This window comes from Arvicanthis niloticus, chromosome 6 (assembly GCF_011762505.2).
Source record: "Arvicanthis niloticus isolate mArvNil1 chromosome 6, mArvNil1.pat.X, whole genome shotgun sequence".
In the NCBI taxonomy this organism is placed as follows: Eukaryota; Metazoa; Chordata; class Mammalia; order Rodentia; family Muridae; genus Arvicanthis; species Arvicanthis niloticus.
In genome coordinates, this window is record NC_047663.1 from 66734911 (window position 1) to 66753744 (window position 18834).

An 18834-nucleotide genomic window follows, 5' to 3' on the forward strand; every position below is an offset into this window, starting at 1 on the left:
GTCTTAGATCCTTGTGTTATAAGAAAGTTATAAAATATACAGTTGACTTTACACCAAAGAAAAATACATAAATTACTTTAAGATGCTGCTAAATTACTTGAAGATACTCATTTTTAACCTTTTCTCTATATCATCAGATTTCCTTCACTAAAAGTCAGACACACAGTAGACTGAATAAAAATCCACTAATGTCAACCATTTTGTACCTAATGTATAAAAATTATACTTGTGTTTTATAACTTTATTATAACAAATATAGCTACATTATATAGAACAAATTCATTTTAAAAATATGATTAAATCAAGGAAAATATGAGTTCAATTACAGTTTACAACAATAACTAAAATCTTTTACGTTATGGGCTTAACACACTTTTGGGGAAGCAAAATACTGAAGGCTTTAACTAAAAACAACACAATTTTTACAATCTTAAAGCAGAGATAGGTAGTTGTAAATTTGTTTCATTGTTTGTTTTTTGAGACAAGGTTTCTCTGTGTAGTCCTGGCTATCTTTCTGGATTCCTTTTCGTAGACCAGGCTGGCTTCAGAAATCCATCTGCCTCTGCCTCCTGAGTGCTGGGATTAAAGGTATGCACCACCACACCTGGCTTATAAATTTTTTAAAAGCAGATATGATCCATACAGAAATTCCCCAAATAAGTCACTACAATAGAAAAATGATCAAGAACTCTAAGATTTCATTAGAAGCTAGCCAAATAAGTTGAAACTATCCATCATCATTAGTAAACAGGACACTGTAGAATAAAATCATGGTGAGATAATAAAGTGATGAGCAGAATGCCTAGAACTGAAGCAAGCACACAAAATAGGCTGCAAAGATTGCAAAGGTTGTTAAAGATGGGCCAACAAGGCTGGGCGTGGTGGCTCATGCCTTTGGTCCCATCACTGGGGAGGCCAAGGTAGATGGATCTACATGAGTTTAGGGCCAGTCTAGTATAACCCTAACCCAGTCTTGAGAAAAAAAAAAAAAAAGCAACAAAAAAGATGTGTACAATGACTTACTACACAGCTCAAGGTCTCTGACACTGGTAAACTATAGTAGGAAGCTGGCTGACACCCACAAAAATCGCAAAATTTTAGCAACTCTATTTAGAAACTCCAAAATATGCAAAAGTCTAGTAAGTTTATTAGCACAAAAATGTCTAAGTGAAATTAATAAATAAGGGTACAAAGGTGTGAGGTAAATTCCCACAGGGAGCTTATTTTTAACTACACAACTGTAAAAATCCGGAAGTAACCCCAATATACAGTAGAACAGAGAAATCAGCATATACTCTTATTACATCAGGGAAAGAGAACTGTTAAGGCCTGTCTCCCTACCACAGCTGTAGCTGTTTTGTTCCATGCCTGCCAGCTCTTTCATATTGTTGCTGTAATATACCTGTCAGTCACTGATGCAGAAAAATACTTGACTCAGTGCAGGGTCGTGCTGGCCACATACCCTGTTTATGTTTTGTATGTTAAGAGGTTTGTTAATCTTAAGACATTCTACAACTACAAGCTTCATGTAGGACCCAAATTAAAGGTGAATATGAACCGCTGTGTCTAAAATGGCTTGAGTCAGGGCCGGCCACTGGGCAGCACTTCCAGCACCTGTGTAGGAACTCACTGTGGTTTTTGCAGTTTTTGCCTTTATAAGCTGGCCCCGAGAAATGTCCAGCACACAGCTTTCAGCTCTCGAGCCTGAGCTGTTGCTCTGGTTGATCAGTCTTTAGGTATGTGTTCAATAAACTATCCCAACTCCTAAACTCCAACAGAACAAAGGTGGAACATTAAAGAATCCTGGACTGACACCTGCTGTATCAAATATAAAACTAAATTTTTTTACTAAGTTTGGAAATATATGTAATGCAATAACACTTTTTATAAAAACAGTAAGTAATATTTTGGTTTAAAATATTTTGCCTTTCTTTCACTTGTAGTTGTAGAATGTCTTAAGATTAACAAACCTCTTAACATACAAAACATAAACAGGGTATGTGGTCAGCATGACCCTGTACTGCGTCAAGTATTTTTTCTGCATCAGTGACTAGCAGGTATATTACAGCAACAATATGATCAAAAGATTCTATCAGCAAGAGGCTGAAAAAGAGGTAAATTAATTGATAACAATAATGTCACAATTGTAATTACCATTCCAAAACAGTGCTGAGTAGAGCTTACTAGAAAAGAAAGCCAGTCTCTTTAGCAACAGTGGTCGCAGTTGCATATATTTCTAACACTGAACGCACTAGACAGTTTTCTATGTTTTGTATGTATTATACTTCAGTTTATGATTACCAAATCAACTTTAATGTGTAAGGTCCAGATTTAAACTTAAGTCACTAATCTGAGCTAATCATAAAAACACTTACCAAAAAAGCATTTGATTGCCACTGTATCTCTCATAGCGTGCTCTTGTAGACATTAACCTAGTAAAAAAAGGTAAAAAGATAAGGCTTTACCTTACATTTTGTTTTAGAACTGTCAGTTATATCAATAGAAAAATTATCAGACATAAAACTAAGGTTTTACTAAGCTTGGAAATATATTGTAATGCAATAACATTTTTAAAAAAGATTTATTTATTTCATGTATGTGGGTACACTGTCACTTTTTTCAGACACACCAGAAGAGGGCATCAGATCCCCACTACAGGTGATTGTGAGCCACCATGTGGTTGCTAGAAATTGAACTCAGGACCTCTGGAAGAACAGTCAGTGCTCTTAACTGCTGTGCCATCTCTCCAGCCTGCAATACTTTTTATAAAAGCAATAGATAATACTTTGGTTTAAAGTATTTTGCCTTTTCTTTGCTTTTTAAAAAGTAATGCAAACCAGTCATAGTGGCATATCCCTGTAACTGAGGCAAATGCCAGAGGCAGGTGGACTGAGGCTGAGTCAGTCATATGAAGACTGACACAAGTGTCAGGAGCATCAGAGTAATACAGCGAGATTTTGTATACAAAAAACAAGCAAAGTAAAACAAAACTACAAAACCATTCAAAACCACAATGATGCCATGGAATAAAATTCTTATGCACATTAAAAAAAATTGTCAATTCACACAAAATAATTTTATCATGATAAAATATACATTTGAATGGCTCATTCCCCCATCTTATGAAGAACAGTGACTGCCAACAGTACATAACACACACACACACACACACACACACAAAATCTGTGAAGTTCATAAATTTGTTGCATCATTTTAAAAGAATCTTTAAAAATACAGTAAATACATTTTGATGACTTCTGATTTTTAGTTTTCATTTTTTCCTGATATACTCACAAACACTAACACCCAAGTTATTTTATACAGAAAACAAAATGTAACAGAAAATAAATTGTATTTTAACAACTTGGTTCATCATCAGAACCTTTAACACTGAGGAAAAGCAGTGAGCTAACTGGTCATGGAAAGAAAGCAGGTTGAATTAAAATATACAAAATCACAATAATTAATGCTTCATAGGACTCTAAAGTGGCTACATTATAACCATATGATCTCAAATACACAGGTCTGACTTTTCTTTTTTGGTTTATCAGGTCAGGGTTTCTCTGTGTTCTGGAACTTGCTTTGTAGACCAGGCTGGCCCTCAACTCAGATTTGCCTGCCTCTGCTTCTGAAGTGCTGGTATCAAAGATGTGTACCACCAATGCCATTCAAGGTCTGACTTAAAGAGGAAGCAGAGATTCATAAAGTATATGGATCTTGACTGCAGAAACTCATGCCAGGTTAACATATTGTGCCCATCTTAAGCATGTGGCACAACTAATAAGAGTCTTCAAAAGGGAAATAGAAAAGTTTTGAGTTCTGTGCTGGTTAGTATATGTCAACTTGATACAAACCTAGAAATAATCAGGAAGAAGGAATCTAACTGAGGAGTTGCCTCTATCAGATTGGATCGTGCAAGTCTATGAAGCATTTTCTTGACTTAATAACTGATGTGGAAAGGTCCAGATCACTGTGGTCAGTACCATCTGTATGTAGGTGGCCCTGGGTTGTATAAAAAAGCAACAAAAGGAGAAATGGATGGTTCAGTGGTAAGAGGACTGTCTGCTCTTCCACAGGTCCTGAGTTCAATTCCCAGTAACCACATGATGGCTCCCAACCATCTGTAATGGGATCTAATGCTCTATTCTGGCATGCAGGTATACATGAAGAGAGAACATTCATTTACATAAAATAAATCTTTAAGAATAAATAAATAAATAAATAAATAAATAAATAAATAAATAAGCAAGCAAGCAAGCAAGCAAGCAAGCAAGTAAGTAATATGAGCAAGCCATGGGGAACAGTGCTCCTCCATGACTTCTGCTTCAGTTCTTGCCTCAGATTCCTGCTGTGCCTTCCCTCAATTATGGGCTGTAATGGGAACTTGCAAGCTAAATAAACCCTTTTCTTCCCAAGTTGCCTCTTGTTATGGTCTTTATCACAGAAACAGAAAGAACACTAGGGCAATTCCACTATCTGGTACACATTGAGAGCATAGTTCTACGCTTTAGTTAGTCTCATTTAAATTAAAAGCACCGTAACAAAGACAAAGTTATCACCCCATTTTATTGAAGACAAAACTGCAGCATATATGATGGGAACTTAAATATCATGGCTAAAAAAAAAACTGAGATAAGAAACAAAAATTTCTATGCCTAACCTTATAAAAATTCCTAAATTATCTGGCTCCCTGAGACAACTGTATTCTAACACCTCCTTTTTTCAATCTGTACCAGAACAAAAGTCTTCTTTGGCCCGTTTTCTAAGCCCTGTTACAGAGGCCTCTACTCAAAACCCATTTCCTAAAAGAGATCTTCAGTAATCATCTAAATTCAAGCAGCTACTAGGTAGTCACATCACCAAGTTGTATCATACTCAACAGTATTTATTTCTGCATAGCATATAATTTGTTGTTTTTTCTCTCTCTCCCCTCCCCTCCCCTCCCTTCCCCTCCCCTCCCCTCCCCTCCCCTCCCCTCCCCTCCCTCCCTTCCTTCCTTCTTTGTTGTTTTTTTGAGACCAGGTTTTACTGTGTAGCTCTAACTGTCCTGAAACTCACTCTGTAGATCACGCTGGCCTCAAACTCATAGAGATCTGCCTGCCTCTGCTTTCCACATCCTGGGACTAGTGTGGGCATACTCCACCCTGGCTGTATACAGTTCTTACTGTGCTTTCCAACTCTAGGACACTAGAGATCTAAGGATTTCAAATGCCTAAAATAGGATAATTGTAAAAGGTGCTTAACAAGTATCTGGTGAACAAATGAATAACTATATTGCACAGACTAATATACCAATTACACTTACCTAAGCTGATGCTCCCTGAGGTTTGATAGTATTTCCATTCCATGGAGATAAGAATAAATAATATTTAAGTCCTGTGGAACAGAAAAGTTTTTAGATTACTTTTCAAATACACACTCCAAAATATGACTCACCCCCCCCCCAAATCTTTTTTTAAGCACCCAACCATTTAAGACAGAGCAATGTTAACTATACAAAGGCCACAAAAACCTATAAATATTAAGAAAGTAAGGAGGAGCTCCCTCTAGGAATTCCTCTTCTTCATGAGCATGACATCTGCAAAAGCCAAAATCTCATTACTTCTTACCTAAGTATATCACTTCATTATTTCATTCCTAAACAGATATGACCTTTTCTTTAGTATCTACATACTTGTGGATACTAAATATAAAATATCTGAAAATGTTCACATAGGCTAGGCAACTACGTCTCACTTTGTTTTTAGTTTCCTCCAGATTAGTCTCAATGTTTGTAGGCTTTAGGCATCCCATCTAACACCTCCAAAAGATCTTTGTTTTAAAGATTTACTTTATATTTAATTATGTGCATAAGGTGGTAGTAAGGAGTATGTTCATGTGATGTCTCTGGAGCTGGAGTTACAAGTGGTTATAAGCTGCTCACAGTAGGTTCTGTGAACACAGGACCTCTGCAACAGCAGTAAACAAGCTTAAGCCACTTAGCCATCTCTCTCCAGCCCCATGGTTTTTAAAAGTCCCCTTAAAACATGATTTTCTAAAGACTCTAAAGAGACTCAGTGTTATAATTTCCTATAAGCAAAAATACATCCAATAGACAGCACTACTGTTTACTCTGAAAGCAGCAAGTAATCTTTCTTTAGCCCTCTGATAAAATATAATCTTAACTATGAGCCTTGGCATATGAAAATGAGAAGTTCACAGAAGTCCATATCCCCAGCAGAAAGGCGTGTTCTGCTTACTCATGTTATTTAAGATTACTGGTATATGGTGATGATAATAAAAAGCAGGCAAATTCTCTATACACTATGTATCCCTTATTCTCTTGTAAGAAACATTTTCATAATAGCAGAGACCACTGCTAACTACTGTCACACTCTGATATGTGAGTTGCCAAGTATCAATTAGTAACAGAGGAAAAAGAAATCAAAACAACTTGCTTTTTAGTAAGTTAATAAGGCAACATGAGGATACTAAAAAGAAGAAACATTGAACTGAATCCAAAGATCACAATTTCCTACAAACTACGGAGAGTTAAACATAGAGTATGTCTGATTAATCCTTATTAATTTGACAAGTGAAAAAAATTAAGTGAATAAAAGGGATAACAAGACTGAAAAAGGAAACCATGTCAAGTAAGAAAGTTCTACAAAGATTTGGAAGATAGCAGATAAATCAAATTTCTAATACAGCTACAATGATATTTCCTCTTTTCTATAATCCCATGTTTTCCTGCAATAGAAATAAACCAACTTCCATCAAGAACTGGAATCTATGTGTTCTTCCCACTGATTTTGGTTAGTTCTATGAATTATTCCAATCATAAAATAGGACAGGAACAAGGTTACCTAATTTCAGGTCTGCAAATGCAGTAAGATTAAGAAGCCCATCATGTTAAGAAGCCCGCCAATGTTATTAAAGTATCAACCTTACTCAAATAAAATCTGCTGGAGATAATATAGTCTTGGCAACAGCCTAACTCACAGTGGATCCACTAAACAAACAGACCCACCTAGTAAGTTATTCTTAGTTCTCGAATTTAGTTAGAATAACCTCCATAATGGCTCCATGACCTCATTAGTAAACTGTGGAGCTATGACAAACTGTATTCAATTTGTGTGGACTGTTTCTAGCCCTCATCACAATTGCAGTTTCAGACATAATAGTCACTGGAGCTAGGTATCCTCAACTAGTACTGAACTTCTTTACTAGTACTGAACTAGTTAGTATACTCTTCTGATTATAAGAAATAGTTTATTTTCATGTGGGATGATATTAACTTATGGTTTTGCTATAGGGCTAGTTTAATGTTCCTACCATATCACACTATAGTCCAAAAACATCTAGATCTCCTAAATATGTATGATTTCATCCTGCTTAACAGAAAGACCAAATGAATGAATAAGATGTAGTTTGTACCTTGTAGTATTTGGTAATGTAAATGCCAGAAGGTAGGAAATAAACACTGTAAGCTGGGCAGTGGTGGTACACGCCTTTAATCCCAGCTCTTGGGAGGCAGAGGCAAGTGGATTTCTGAGTTCGAGGCCAGCCTGGTCTACAGAGTGAGTTCCAGGACAGCCAGGGCTATACAGAGAAACCCTGTCTCGAACGAAAGGAAAAAAAGGGAATAAACACTGTTAAGACTACACTGTAAGATTAAACCTGTCAGCAAAGCTGTTAGGGGTACCCTGTGTACATAAGGACATTTCTTCCAAAGGAAAAAGATAGCTGGGATTTCAAATTTAGGTCAAGACAAGAGTAAAAGAGACTCAACCAAGAACCTACCTAAACTCCTAACTATAAAACCAATACATGAAAGAAGACACTTTTATTATAGTTCCATTTATTGTGTAGGGGTTCCAGTGCACAGGTGGCCAGGGAACAAGTTTTGGGAGTAGGTCTTACCTTCCACTGTGTGTGGGAACCAAACTCAGGGTATCAAAGCTTAGCTGCAAGTACCCTTTGGGGGGCTAAGCATTACTAGCTCTATGAAAAGTTTTTCATTAAAGAGAATGATATCAAGAAACAAAGGCAAGGAAAGATGGCTTAGCAGTTAAGACTATTGGATGTTTGTCCAGGGGTGCTGAGTTCAACTCACAGCACCCACGTGGTGGCTTACAGCCATCTATAATTCTGATGCCCTTTTCTGTCATGCAGGCACACATGGAAATAGACTGTTCATATACATAAATGAATACATATTATTTTTTTAAAAAGAAACAAAGACAAGTGACTCTTTAAAAAGAAATATACACATTTGGTGGTACATATGATTATTCAAACCATACTGCCTTGTAAAGAATTGGCAGGTAGAGAGTAGAAATTTGCAAAGCAGGAAGGAGATGGGGAGGAACTATACCAAAAGTGGGTTCTAGAAGCCTGCAAAAGGTCCCCAACTAGTCTTGAAGACACAGTGGTCACCACATGCAAATATATAAAATTGGATTAGAAAAAGAAAGAACAGTATATGGTAGCACATCACTATAATCACAATACTCAAGAGGCAGAACCTGAAGAATCAGAATTTTGGAGAATCAGAAGTTCAGAGTCACCCTCAGCTACACAGGGGTCTTGAAGTAAACCCAGGCTATAAATACTGTCTCAAAATGGGAAAACAAAAGACCAACAAAAAAAGAAAAAATAGTTTTCAGGTATCTAATAACTAGGCTAAAAGAGAAAAACATTTCAAGTAAGAAGTTAAATGAGAAAGTTTATTCCATAAGAAATACATCTATATTTCTGAGTGTGACTCTGCAGTTTTGGAGATATTGATTCCTAAGGGTGTATACAGGTTTTGAGGAAAGGAGCAGGGCAAGACTCTTACTGAACTACAAGCTATAGCTACTAGCAGAGTAACTTTAAACTCTAGGGCCTAAGAAGCAACAGGCAAGGACAGCTACTGATTTGAAAGAATAAACTATCTTCATCAGCAGGGAGAAATAGAGCTGCTTTGATGTAGTACTTCAATATAGAATAGCAACTACTTACATAGTTTTTTAGTGATCAGTCATCTAGAGAAACTACAAAGTATATGAGAGGGTGTCTATAGGTTACATGCAATACAACACTTTTATATAAGGGACTTGAGAATCTACAGATGTAGTACCCACCCACTATGGTCCTGGAATCAACCCCTTGAATTCAAAACCAGCCTATCCTACATCATGAATGTCAAGTCAATCCATAAGATTCCATAAGAAGACTATCCCAAAAGCCCACTCCTAGGCAGGGGGTGGGGTGGGGTTGGGGAGTCAGAATTGAGTTTGAGTTCTGGTGCATGTAGTAATAGTCCTATGAAATCCTAAACTGGCAACATTTGGAAGCTTAGGAGAAAAAACGCATTCTCAGGCCCAGAATCTTAGGGATTATGTTTCCATGTCTCCGGTCTAGTTTAATAAGCCCTACAGGCGAGTCTTCATACACTAATGCTTAGGTTTACAGGCAGGTACCATGTCACTCTAAATTATTAGTCTGGTAACATACTAATTGAGGATGAAAGCAAAAGAACTAGGATGCTTACTAAATGCTAGTTCTTCCAATATACCAACCTAAAAAGACACAAAACACTAAGCCTTCATAAAAAGACAACTTCCAGAACACATGGGTAGTTATTTTTTTACTTGGTGTTTTTTTTGTTTGTTTGTTTGTTTGTTTGTTTTTCGAGACAAGGTTTCTCTGTGTAGCCCTGGCTGTCCTAGAACTCACTCTGTAGACCAGGCTGACCTCAAACTCAGAAATCTGCCTGCCTCTGCTGGGATTAAAGGCGTGTGTAACCACTGCCCAGTGGTGTTTGTTTGTTTGTTTGTTTGTTTGTTTGTTTTAAACAGAGGTAGAAGTTTCTTGGGGCTTTTGTATCAGTTAACTATTATGAGACAAGATTGAGGAAACAGATAACATATTAGGCTTCCTGCTTATACAAAAGAAACAGAATCTATCCTAGCAAACACCACTTAGCTCCTCTAAAAGAAAAGAAAATGAAAAAAAAAAAAAAACCATTAAGAGAGGCAAACTGAAAGTCTTATAGAACTGTGTTTGCAGTCACAAATTCAAATGCTAGAAAGGGAAATGCTAATCACTTACAGAGGGTACTGGAAAGCTATCTGATGGAGCCTGAATGGAGAAGCAGTGAGGAAGACAGAAAATTAACCATCTGGGACATGACAACATCCCAAATCACTAGCATCTGTTTCTTTAACTGCACCAACAAAGTACTGCAGAAATCATGCAGAGCATTAGAACAAAGACCAGGTTATGATTGAGAATTTTGCTAAGCAAAAAAGCAAAAAAGCAAAAAAGCAAAAAAGTGAAGTCACACACTGCAGTTAGCCACAAACCATATACACAATGGTGGCCCCATTATAGTGGAGATGAAAAATCCCTATTGTTTAGTGACCTTATAGCTGTAACAATATCATAGAGCAATTTGGACTCACGTGTCTGTGTGATCCTTGTGTAAACAAAGCTTTGGTCCTGACAGTTGTATAGAAACAGAATAACAGTTATATATAATAACCAGTACTTGGTAAGGGACTCCATCACTAGTTTAGATTATTTCACTATACCTTTTATTAGTGCTGTGTACACTCATTCATGCACACACATTTGTACATATGGAGGCCAAAGGACAACTCTTGAGTGTTATCCTTTGCCACCGTCCATTTGTTTACTTATTACTGGTGAAATAGTCTCCCTCACCGGCCTGTAATTCACTAAGGCTGGTTGACTGCCTAGTTAACAACAAGAATCCTACAAACACTATCACACCTGATTTTTCACATGAGTTGAGGATTAAACTCAGGTTCTCATGCTTGCAAACAACGTAAACACTTTACTGACTGAAATCTCTCCCCAACTCTTTAATAATTCTTTGAGAGTATGCCTCTACTGACATTAAGAAAAAGGGTTAGGGATATAGCTCAGGGGTAAAATGTCCAACGAACATGCATAAGGTCCCAGGTTTCATCCATAACACTGCCAAATAAATTAAAATTCACTGCAAATAGTATATGCCATGTTATACCGGCACAAGCCTCACTCAAGTTTACTGCATTTCTTGGCTGTAGTAAGATGCCACAGAAAGTGATTGAGCTGTACTATGTTGGTCTGTGTAAGTCCATACAATCACAAAATTCCCCAATGATGCTTTTCTCAGAACATATCCCCATTGTTAACTAAAACTTGCCCAGATTTTTTAATGCTGATCAGTGACTTCTCTGTGTGAAGGTAAGTGATGGAGTCACTGTCATCCTAAAACAAACAAGTTCCCCTGCACCCTTCAAACAATCCAAACCTACAGCATTTATTGTAGCTATATTCTATGGGCTCCTGTTTAGGGTACAGTGAAGAAATTAAACCCAGTCTTAGACTTGATACTCAGTACCAGGCCTGCCATGGCAAAACCCAGTGTTAGGCAAAGTCACATGACCCCTGACAGCCGCCCACAATCCATTACAGCTATGCTTAGGTCAGGAAGTTGACTAGCTCCTTCAACCTCAGGCAGTAGAGGGAAAATAAGATTCCACCTGGTAGGGAGCAGAGCATGAAAGCTAGCCAAGGGCTTTGTCCTAGAGTTCTATGCCTGGCCTAAAGTGAGACCAAATACCTGTAGAAACTGAATGCCCTACATGCAGGCTAGAGTTTATACACAGAGACTCGAATCTGGCTCTTGCAATAGGGAGATATTTTTGTATAGATAGAACAAGCTCCAGTTTTAGCCTGTATTATTTCTAGCCTTAGACTAGTTCCACGGCACATCTAAAGTAGTACAGTTCTCTGTAGCTGTGAAAGACTCAGGTATGAAATAGTTTAGCATCATCTTTGGTAGCCAAGGCATGATCTCTACTACCCATTCCCAACCTCAGGCAGTGCTAGTATTGCCAAGTCAGTACTAACTGATAGGACTCTAAACTGCCAAAGTGGCAGATATGTCCATGCACTAGCAGGACAAACACGTCTTTCATTACCACCAGCTATGGACCTCAGTACACCCAAGACTATTAAACTTCAGCATGTAAGGCCTGACCAGGCTTAAGAGTCAGCCAGGTGACGGAACCTTCATCAACAATATCCCAACATTTGGCAGCACAGTGTGGTATAAGACCAGATTCATGGGACATGGTAGTAAGCACAAAGCTACATGCTGTAACTTAGTGCTAGGTTGGTCAGACAGAGTCTCTGAACAGTCCCAGTACCAGAATTAGACTAACACCTATAACTGGTTGTAGTCATCTTGGGCCAGGAGTCCACCTCAGCAACAGGCAGATCATAGCACTATGACCCTGGTCATAGGATCCTGTGTGTTGTGCTGGTAGTATGTGGGCTCAAAGTACTAATCATCTTACAAGTATTGGTGGCTACTGGTGTGATATAAAAGCCCAAGGATCAAAGAAAGATCTATCCAAAGAGATTCTTTTTGAACAAGGCTGAATTCTGCAGTGTCACATAATAGATACCAGAAAGAAATGCGGAGCTAAGGATGAGGCAGCAGGGCCTACAGGACCCCAGGCAGAAGCTTGCGGTTAAAAGACTAAACTTTCTTGGTTTTTTCCAAATGACATACATAGAATCTACATGAGATCAAACCTAGGCTTAAATTGTGCTTAAGTACCAAAGAGGTGACAATGTTGCAGGTACCCAGCAAATGTAGACTCTCCATCCAGTGCTGGCATAGTAAAAGTGGCAACAGGCTCACAAAGTCGGGCTCAAACTATGTTATATCAGAATGATTAGGATACCTCAATGCCAAAGAACAGCATGGACATTCAATGGCACATGTCACAAAGCATTAAGATATTTTTAAGAAAACAGGATTTTACTTCAGTCAGCGTCAGAGCTCTTGGAGAACTTGAAACACTAATTTTAAAGAAACTCAATGAGATTGAAGAAAACACATACACACACACACACACACACACACACACACTCACACACACAGAGTTTCAGTATTGTAACAGAGAAACTGAAAGTAAAAGCAACTTTTACAAAATCTATCAGAATCCTTTAACTGAACAATACACTCAGAAGACTTTAAAAGTAACAGACGGCATTAACAGCACAACAGATGAAACAGAAGAAAACAACTGGTGAACTTATAAACAGCTACTAGAAAATATATGGTGGAAGGTTGGCTGGAAAGATGGCTCAGCAGTTAAAATGCTTGCTGCTCTTGCAAATGAGGCTTGGTTCCTAGCACCCACATCATGTGGCTCACAACTCTGTTAACTCTAGTCGTAGCCTAGGGACCTGACACACTCTTCTAGCCTTCTTGGGTGTGTGTGTGTGTGTGTGTGTGTGTGTGTGTGCCTGCATGTGTGTGTATGCACATGCACATGCACACAAACACAAACACATATATGGGGAAAAATACATGAAAATTACATGGAAAAAAGAGAACTATGGATGCTTTGTGATGGTAAAGAAGGAAACTAATATTCAAGTTACAGGGTCTAAAGAATTTACAAATGCCAAAAAAAAGTAGAAAACATGTTTAGTGAAACAGAAACAGAATTTGTATTAGGACACAAATATCCATATATAATAAAAGATTAAAGGTAACCAGTTACATCTAACCAAAGCAAGTCTATCCCAAGATATCTCTATAGCCAAGCTCTCAAAATAAAAGACAGAAAAGATTTTAAGGGCTGGAGAGATAAGGTTTAGCTGTTGAAAGTACTGACTGCTCTTACAGTGAACTGAGTTCAGTTACTAGCACTTACATGACAGCTCACAACCATCTATAATTTGGTTCCAGAGGCATCTAATGTCCTCTTTTGGCCTCTGCAGGCACACAAGTAGTGTAAGACATATATGGAGGCAAAGCACATGTGTATATATAAGTACTTAAAGACTCTATGTGAAAATATATCAATATCACATGCAAGCATCCTAATTCTCATTACAGCAGCCTTAGCAGGAATCTTACAAGGCAGAAAAAAACGTAGAAAAACATTCCATATAACTGTTTAAAACGTCTCTGCTACTCAAAGTAATTTAGTGACTCAATGTAATCTGTATCAAAATACCAATGACCCTTGACACTTTACACAACAACCACCACTACCACCACCACCACTGCCTCCCTGAACTTGCAAGAGGTGTTTGATCAGATGGAGTTAGTCAGTAGACAAGACTATCCCAAACAGAAAAAGACAGGAAAGAGTTTTGGAAATCCATAAAGGGAGTGAAAGAATATCTGAAAATACTAAGAAAAACACATGTGATTAACCAAAGAGTAGGCAAACATAGCATCTGTGCCATAGTTCCCAGGTGGGGAATGGGAGAAGCAAGGGCAAAAGATAAGCCAAACAAGAAGCATATATTCTCAAGAAAAGTCCAAAGCCTTGGTAAGCTTCAAATCCTGTTGGAGGTTCTGGTGAGAAACAAATTCCTTTGGTGAAAAAAAATCAATATAAACTGAAGTCCCACTTCATCACTTTACACGAGACCCTCAAGGGCAGGGCCAGGAGCCATCTTGAGATGGAACCTACTGTTAAGCTGAGAAGGGAAACCACAGGTCTGGGAACTGCAAGCAGGCCTGCCAAAGATATAGGATGAAGAAAGGTCCAGGAAAGCAGCTATAGAGAACAGGGAACCAGATAGAGGCTGGCAAGCTGGAGGCTATAGGGAGATGGAGGACTCTCCTAAGCAGGCAAGTACATAAGGAATGATAGTTTCTTACCAATGGCTCATCAACTGAAGTAATTCTGGAGTTTGGCATTGACAGCCTGAGGTCAGTAGCTCATCAACCTCGAGCCACCTATCAACACTTCCCGACTCTAAGAATGCTGACGGTTTTGTGGTGTACTAAAGAGCCACTGGCATATCAAGCTAGCAGAGAGACTGAAAACCAGGGGATCTTTAAAGTATGAAGACATATCCTTCACTTACTTACTTTTCAGTACTGTGACTGCTTCCCTCACTTCTGATATACCTGAGAGAAACATTCCCCCTGAACCTCTGCCAAGGGAGAGAACCTATCACACGGTGCAATCTAAGTGTGGCCAGCAGAGGCCACTGGTGTTCAAACAAAATTATCAATGAAGACAGCAGTGCCAGACACCACAAAAGCCAGGCAGTGGTGGCACACACCTTTAATCCCAGCTCTTGGGAGGCAGAGGCAGGCAGATTTCTGAGTCTGAGGTCAGCCTGGTCTACAGAGTGAGTTCCAGGACAGCTGGGGCTATAAAGAGGAACCCTGTCTTGAAAAAACAAACAAAGAACAACAAAAAAAGAAGCTCAGCAACAGCCTAAGGCTCTAGGAAAGACATAAGTCCAATTTAAGTGACCCTCTCCAGCCCTCATGCACAGAAATTTGAGCAATATTTTTCTCTTTTATATCATTCTGCCATGTATCCTCCTCTGTTCCTATTCTATTTTCAATAGCACTTTAAACTATTTTAGATGCTCTTATATTTTTAGTCCCCTTCTTGCATTTACCTAATTTCATTTTTGAATTTTTTGTTATTGGGAAATCTTTGTTTTTCATTTAATTTTCTTGAATCTCTTGTTCTTTTCTTCCATGTTTCTCTATTGCTTCTTTTTCCTTTCTTTCATTTAACCTCTTTCTCCCTGTTCCTGCCTTCCTCATTCATTTATTTCATCCACTTACTATATCCACACTAACCTTAAATAATTTTAACTTCACAACACATTATATACAACCTTGTCATTTTCTGTCCTGTGATGATGATATCAGTGGGCTTCAACAATTGGGAAGTATATTTACTGTGTATAGTTTGATGCAGTTTGCTGCTAATTGCACTTTGTGTTTTCTTCTCTCTGAATGGTAATGGGGACTGAGCAATCATGACTGACCAGTAAAGAAGTCAGGGAGGAAATGTAAAATGTACCTAGATTCAAATGAAAATCAAAGCACAATTTATCAGAACCTCTGAGATATAGCTAATGTAACAGGCCCCTAGACCTTAGAAAAACAGACACTAAGTTAGAATCAACATTCTGACCTTAAATCGTAACATGTAGCTTAACACATGCCAAAACAAGAACACAGATATAATCTATCAAATATGGCTGCACAATCAATCTCATGGGCTGTGTCCTGGACTGACAAAAGAGAAAGTCCACTGAGCATCAGCAAGCACCTGTCTGCATCCTGACTGGAGGTGCAATATAACCAGATGCCAAAGCTCCTACTGCCATGCCTCCCTGCCATAATGTTCTCTCTGTTCCTCAAACTGTGAGCTGGAATAAATTATTTCTTAAGTTGCGTTTGATATGTATTTTGTCAAGGAGAAAAGTAACTAATATACAAAGAGTCAACTTTACTGCATACGATGTGACTAAATGAATGGCATTTACTTATTATAGTCAGACATGGCAGACTGGTGATTCCAGAACTCAGGAGACTGAAGCAGGAAGACACCAAGATTAAGGTCACCCTGAGCTGTGTTAAGACACAGTCTTAAAACAATAAAAGCATTAATTGGTGGGGGAAGCATCTATGTAAGTATCAATACAAGAACAGAAAAAAAAAAAAAAGGTCCAAAGTTAAAAAAATACCTTTGTTCATTATTCTAAGTAAGGTCAGTGCTAAAAAAGACCCTGTTAAGTCATATGGCTTGAGCAAGAAATTTTTATTTTACTTCATTGGAATTCAGTTCCTTTTCATATGCAAACCTCTCCCCATTCATATTAGATAAAATACCTCTGTTACTCTATTATGCAAGTTCTACTATGGATTAGGGGTTTATGGAATCAATCTTATTGTTTGCCATGTGTCAAAGCTCTAAAGCTCTCCCACTGCCAAAGTTATCATTTATACCAAAGAATTAGGAATGTGGCATTTGGAGCTTACTCCAGAAGAGCAAATGAGTGCTGCTTATGACTCTAGAACCTGGAATTTTACAAAGGAATTCATTCTCATGTTTTGTTTGTAAGACAAAGTCTTATGTAGCCAAGGCTAGCCTCAAACTTAGGAAGCTGAAGCTAGCTAGCCTTGAACTCCTCATCATTCTGTGTGCTAGGATAACTATTCTGGGGTTTTTTGTTTGTTTGTTTGTTTGTTTTGTTTTAATTCAGAAACATTTTTATTTTCTAGTCTTCAAAAACCCAAACTGACAGGTATGGTGGCACACACCTTCAATCCCAGCACGTAAGAGGTGGAGACAGGAAGATCTCTGTACATTTGAATCTAACCTGGACTACCATAGCAATTCCAGGCCATCTAGGGCACAAAGATGTGTGCACATCTTCAGTCATTTCCCATTAATGGAAACTTAACTTTACAGAATAGGTAAAACAAAACAAAACAAAACAAAACAAACAACACCCAGAATCTAGCATAAGTCAAGAAGTCAAGAAAACCCATTTGTAGTTCAGGCTCTCCTCCTCCAGGAAACAACACTGCTATGTTATTCCACTTACCAAATCTGATCTAGCTTAGAAATCTTCTTCCTTCTGGTGCATTTCAAACTGTGCTTTCAGCACCATATTAACAAAGTTATCAAATTCTAGAAGTGTATGAGGTGGGTTGAATATGCTTGCCTCAGGGAGTGGCACTATTAGGTGTGACCTTGTTGGAGAGAGTGTGGCCTTATTAAAGAAAGTATGTCACTGTGGTGGTGGGCTTTGAGAGAGCATCCTCCTAACTATCTGTAACCAGCCCCAATTAAATATTACCCATTATGTGAGTTGCCTTGGTCATGGTGTCTCTTTATAGCAATGAGAACCCTAACTAAGACAGAAAGTTGGCACTAGAGACTGTGGTATTGCTGTGAAAGGCCTGACCATGCTTTTGTTTGGAGGAATGTGGATTTTGGGACTTTGGAAAGCAGTGGAATGCTTTAAGTGGGTCTTAATGGGCCATCTTAGTAGGAATATGGAGGACATTGGTGCTGTGGGTGAGTTGAACTGTGCAGAAATGAAACCCAAGGTTTCAGTGGAGACAAATTTCAGTATGTGGCCTAGTGACTGTTTCTGTGGTATTTTGGTGAAAAATGTGGCTGCTTTTTGCCCTTGTCGGAAGAGTCTGAGGCTAAAGTAAAGAGATTTACATTAATTGCATTGACAAAGAAGTCTCAAAAAAGCCCAGCAGAGACTTTGTTCTCTGGTTTAGTTTCATAAATAGCATTTTGATCAAGCATAGCAGGCTTCAAAAGGTAAAGTACAAAATATATGATTCAAAAAATAAATGAGCACCAAGTAGTAGAATGGAGCTGAAATCTCATGTCTAAGGATATTAAATGCAATTAAGAGAGTGGCCACCTCAGGACAAGATTCAACCGAACTAAGCTTACTATATATGTGTTTGCAGTTGAAAAAGTAATAGTTTTATCATATTAAGCATTACTGCCTGGCTATTGTTTTCATTCGGACCTTTAATTTGGGATAAACTACAATCTAGAAATGGAGGGCACACTTGTGATCCAGATCTTGAGGAATAGTGGCCATGAAAAGCTTTAATCCCAAGAGACAAAGCCAAGCAGATCTCTGAGTTCAAGGCCAGCCTGGGACAGAGCAAGTTCTAGGTGAAGAAAAGCTTAAGTCCAGGCATAGTGGTATAAGCCTTTGATCCCAGCATTCAGGAGACTGAGCCATGTATTCAAAGTCAATCCACAGAGCAAGTTCCAAGACAGCCAAGCTTAGGCAATGAGGGAGTAGGAAAACATTAAGCTGGTGATAATGTAATAGAACAAGAGGGCCATATTCCAGCTCCTGCAAGCAGCAAAACTTGGCAGCTTTAGCCATGTGGCTCTAGTTTTAGAGTCAAATCTATTCTTATAGAAGGGACTACTGGGACAACTGATGCTGGCTAGTTGGAGCTAAGAAATTGGTGGTAATTAAGAGACCAGTATCACTGAGGTGAAATCTTCTGGGACG

At 38.3% G+C, this 18834-nt stretch overlaps 1 protein-coding gene across 7 annotated transcripts in view; it reads right to left on the reverse strand.

Annotated features, from left to right (window-relative positions):
• Rapgef6 (Rap guanine nucleotide exchange factor 6) overlaps positions 1-18834 on the reverse strand; it is a 169422-nt gene that overhangs the window by 142562 nt on the left and 8026 nt on the right. For all 7 annotated transcript variants that reach the window (XM_034507065.2, XM_076936834.1, XM_034507064.2 and 4 more), the window contains exons 2-3: positions 5306-5376; positions 2376-2432 (exon numbers count right to left, since the gene is read on the reverse strand). In XM_034507065.2, the coding sequence (XP_034362956.1) occupies positions 2376-2432; positions 5306-5376 (128 nt within the window). The remainder of the gene's footprint in view (positions 1-2375; positions 2433-5305; positions 5377-18834) is intronic.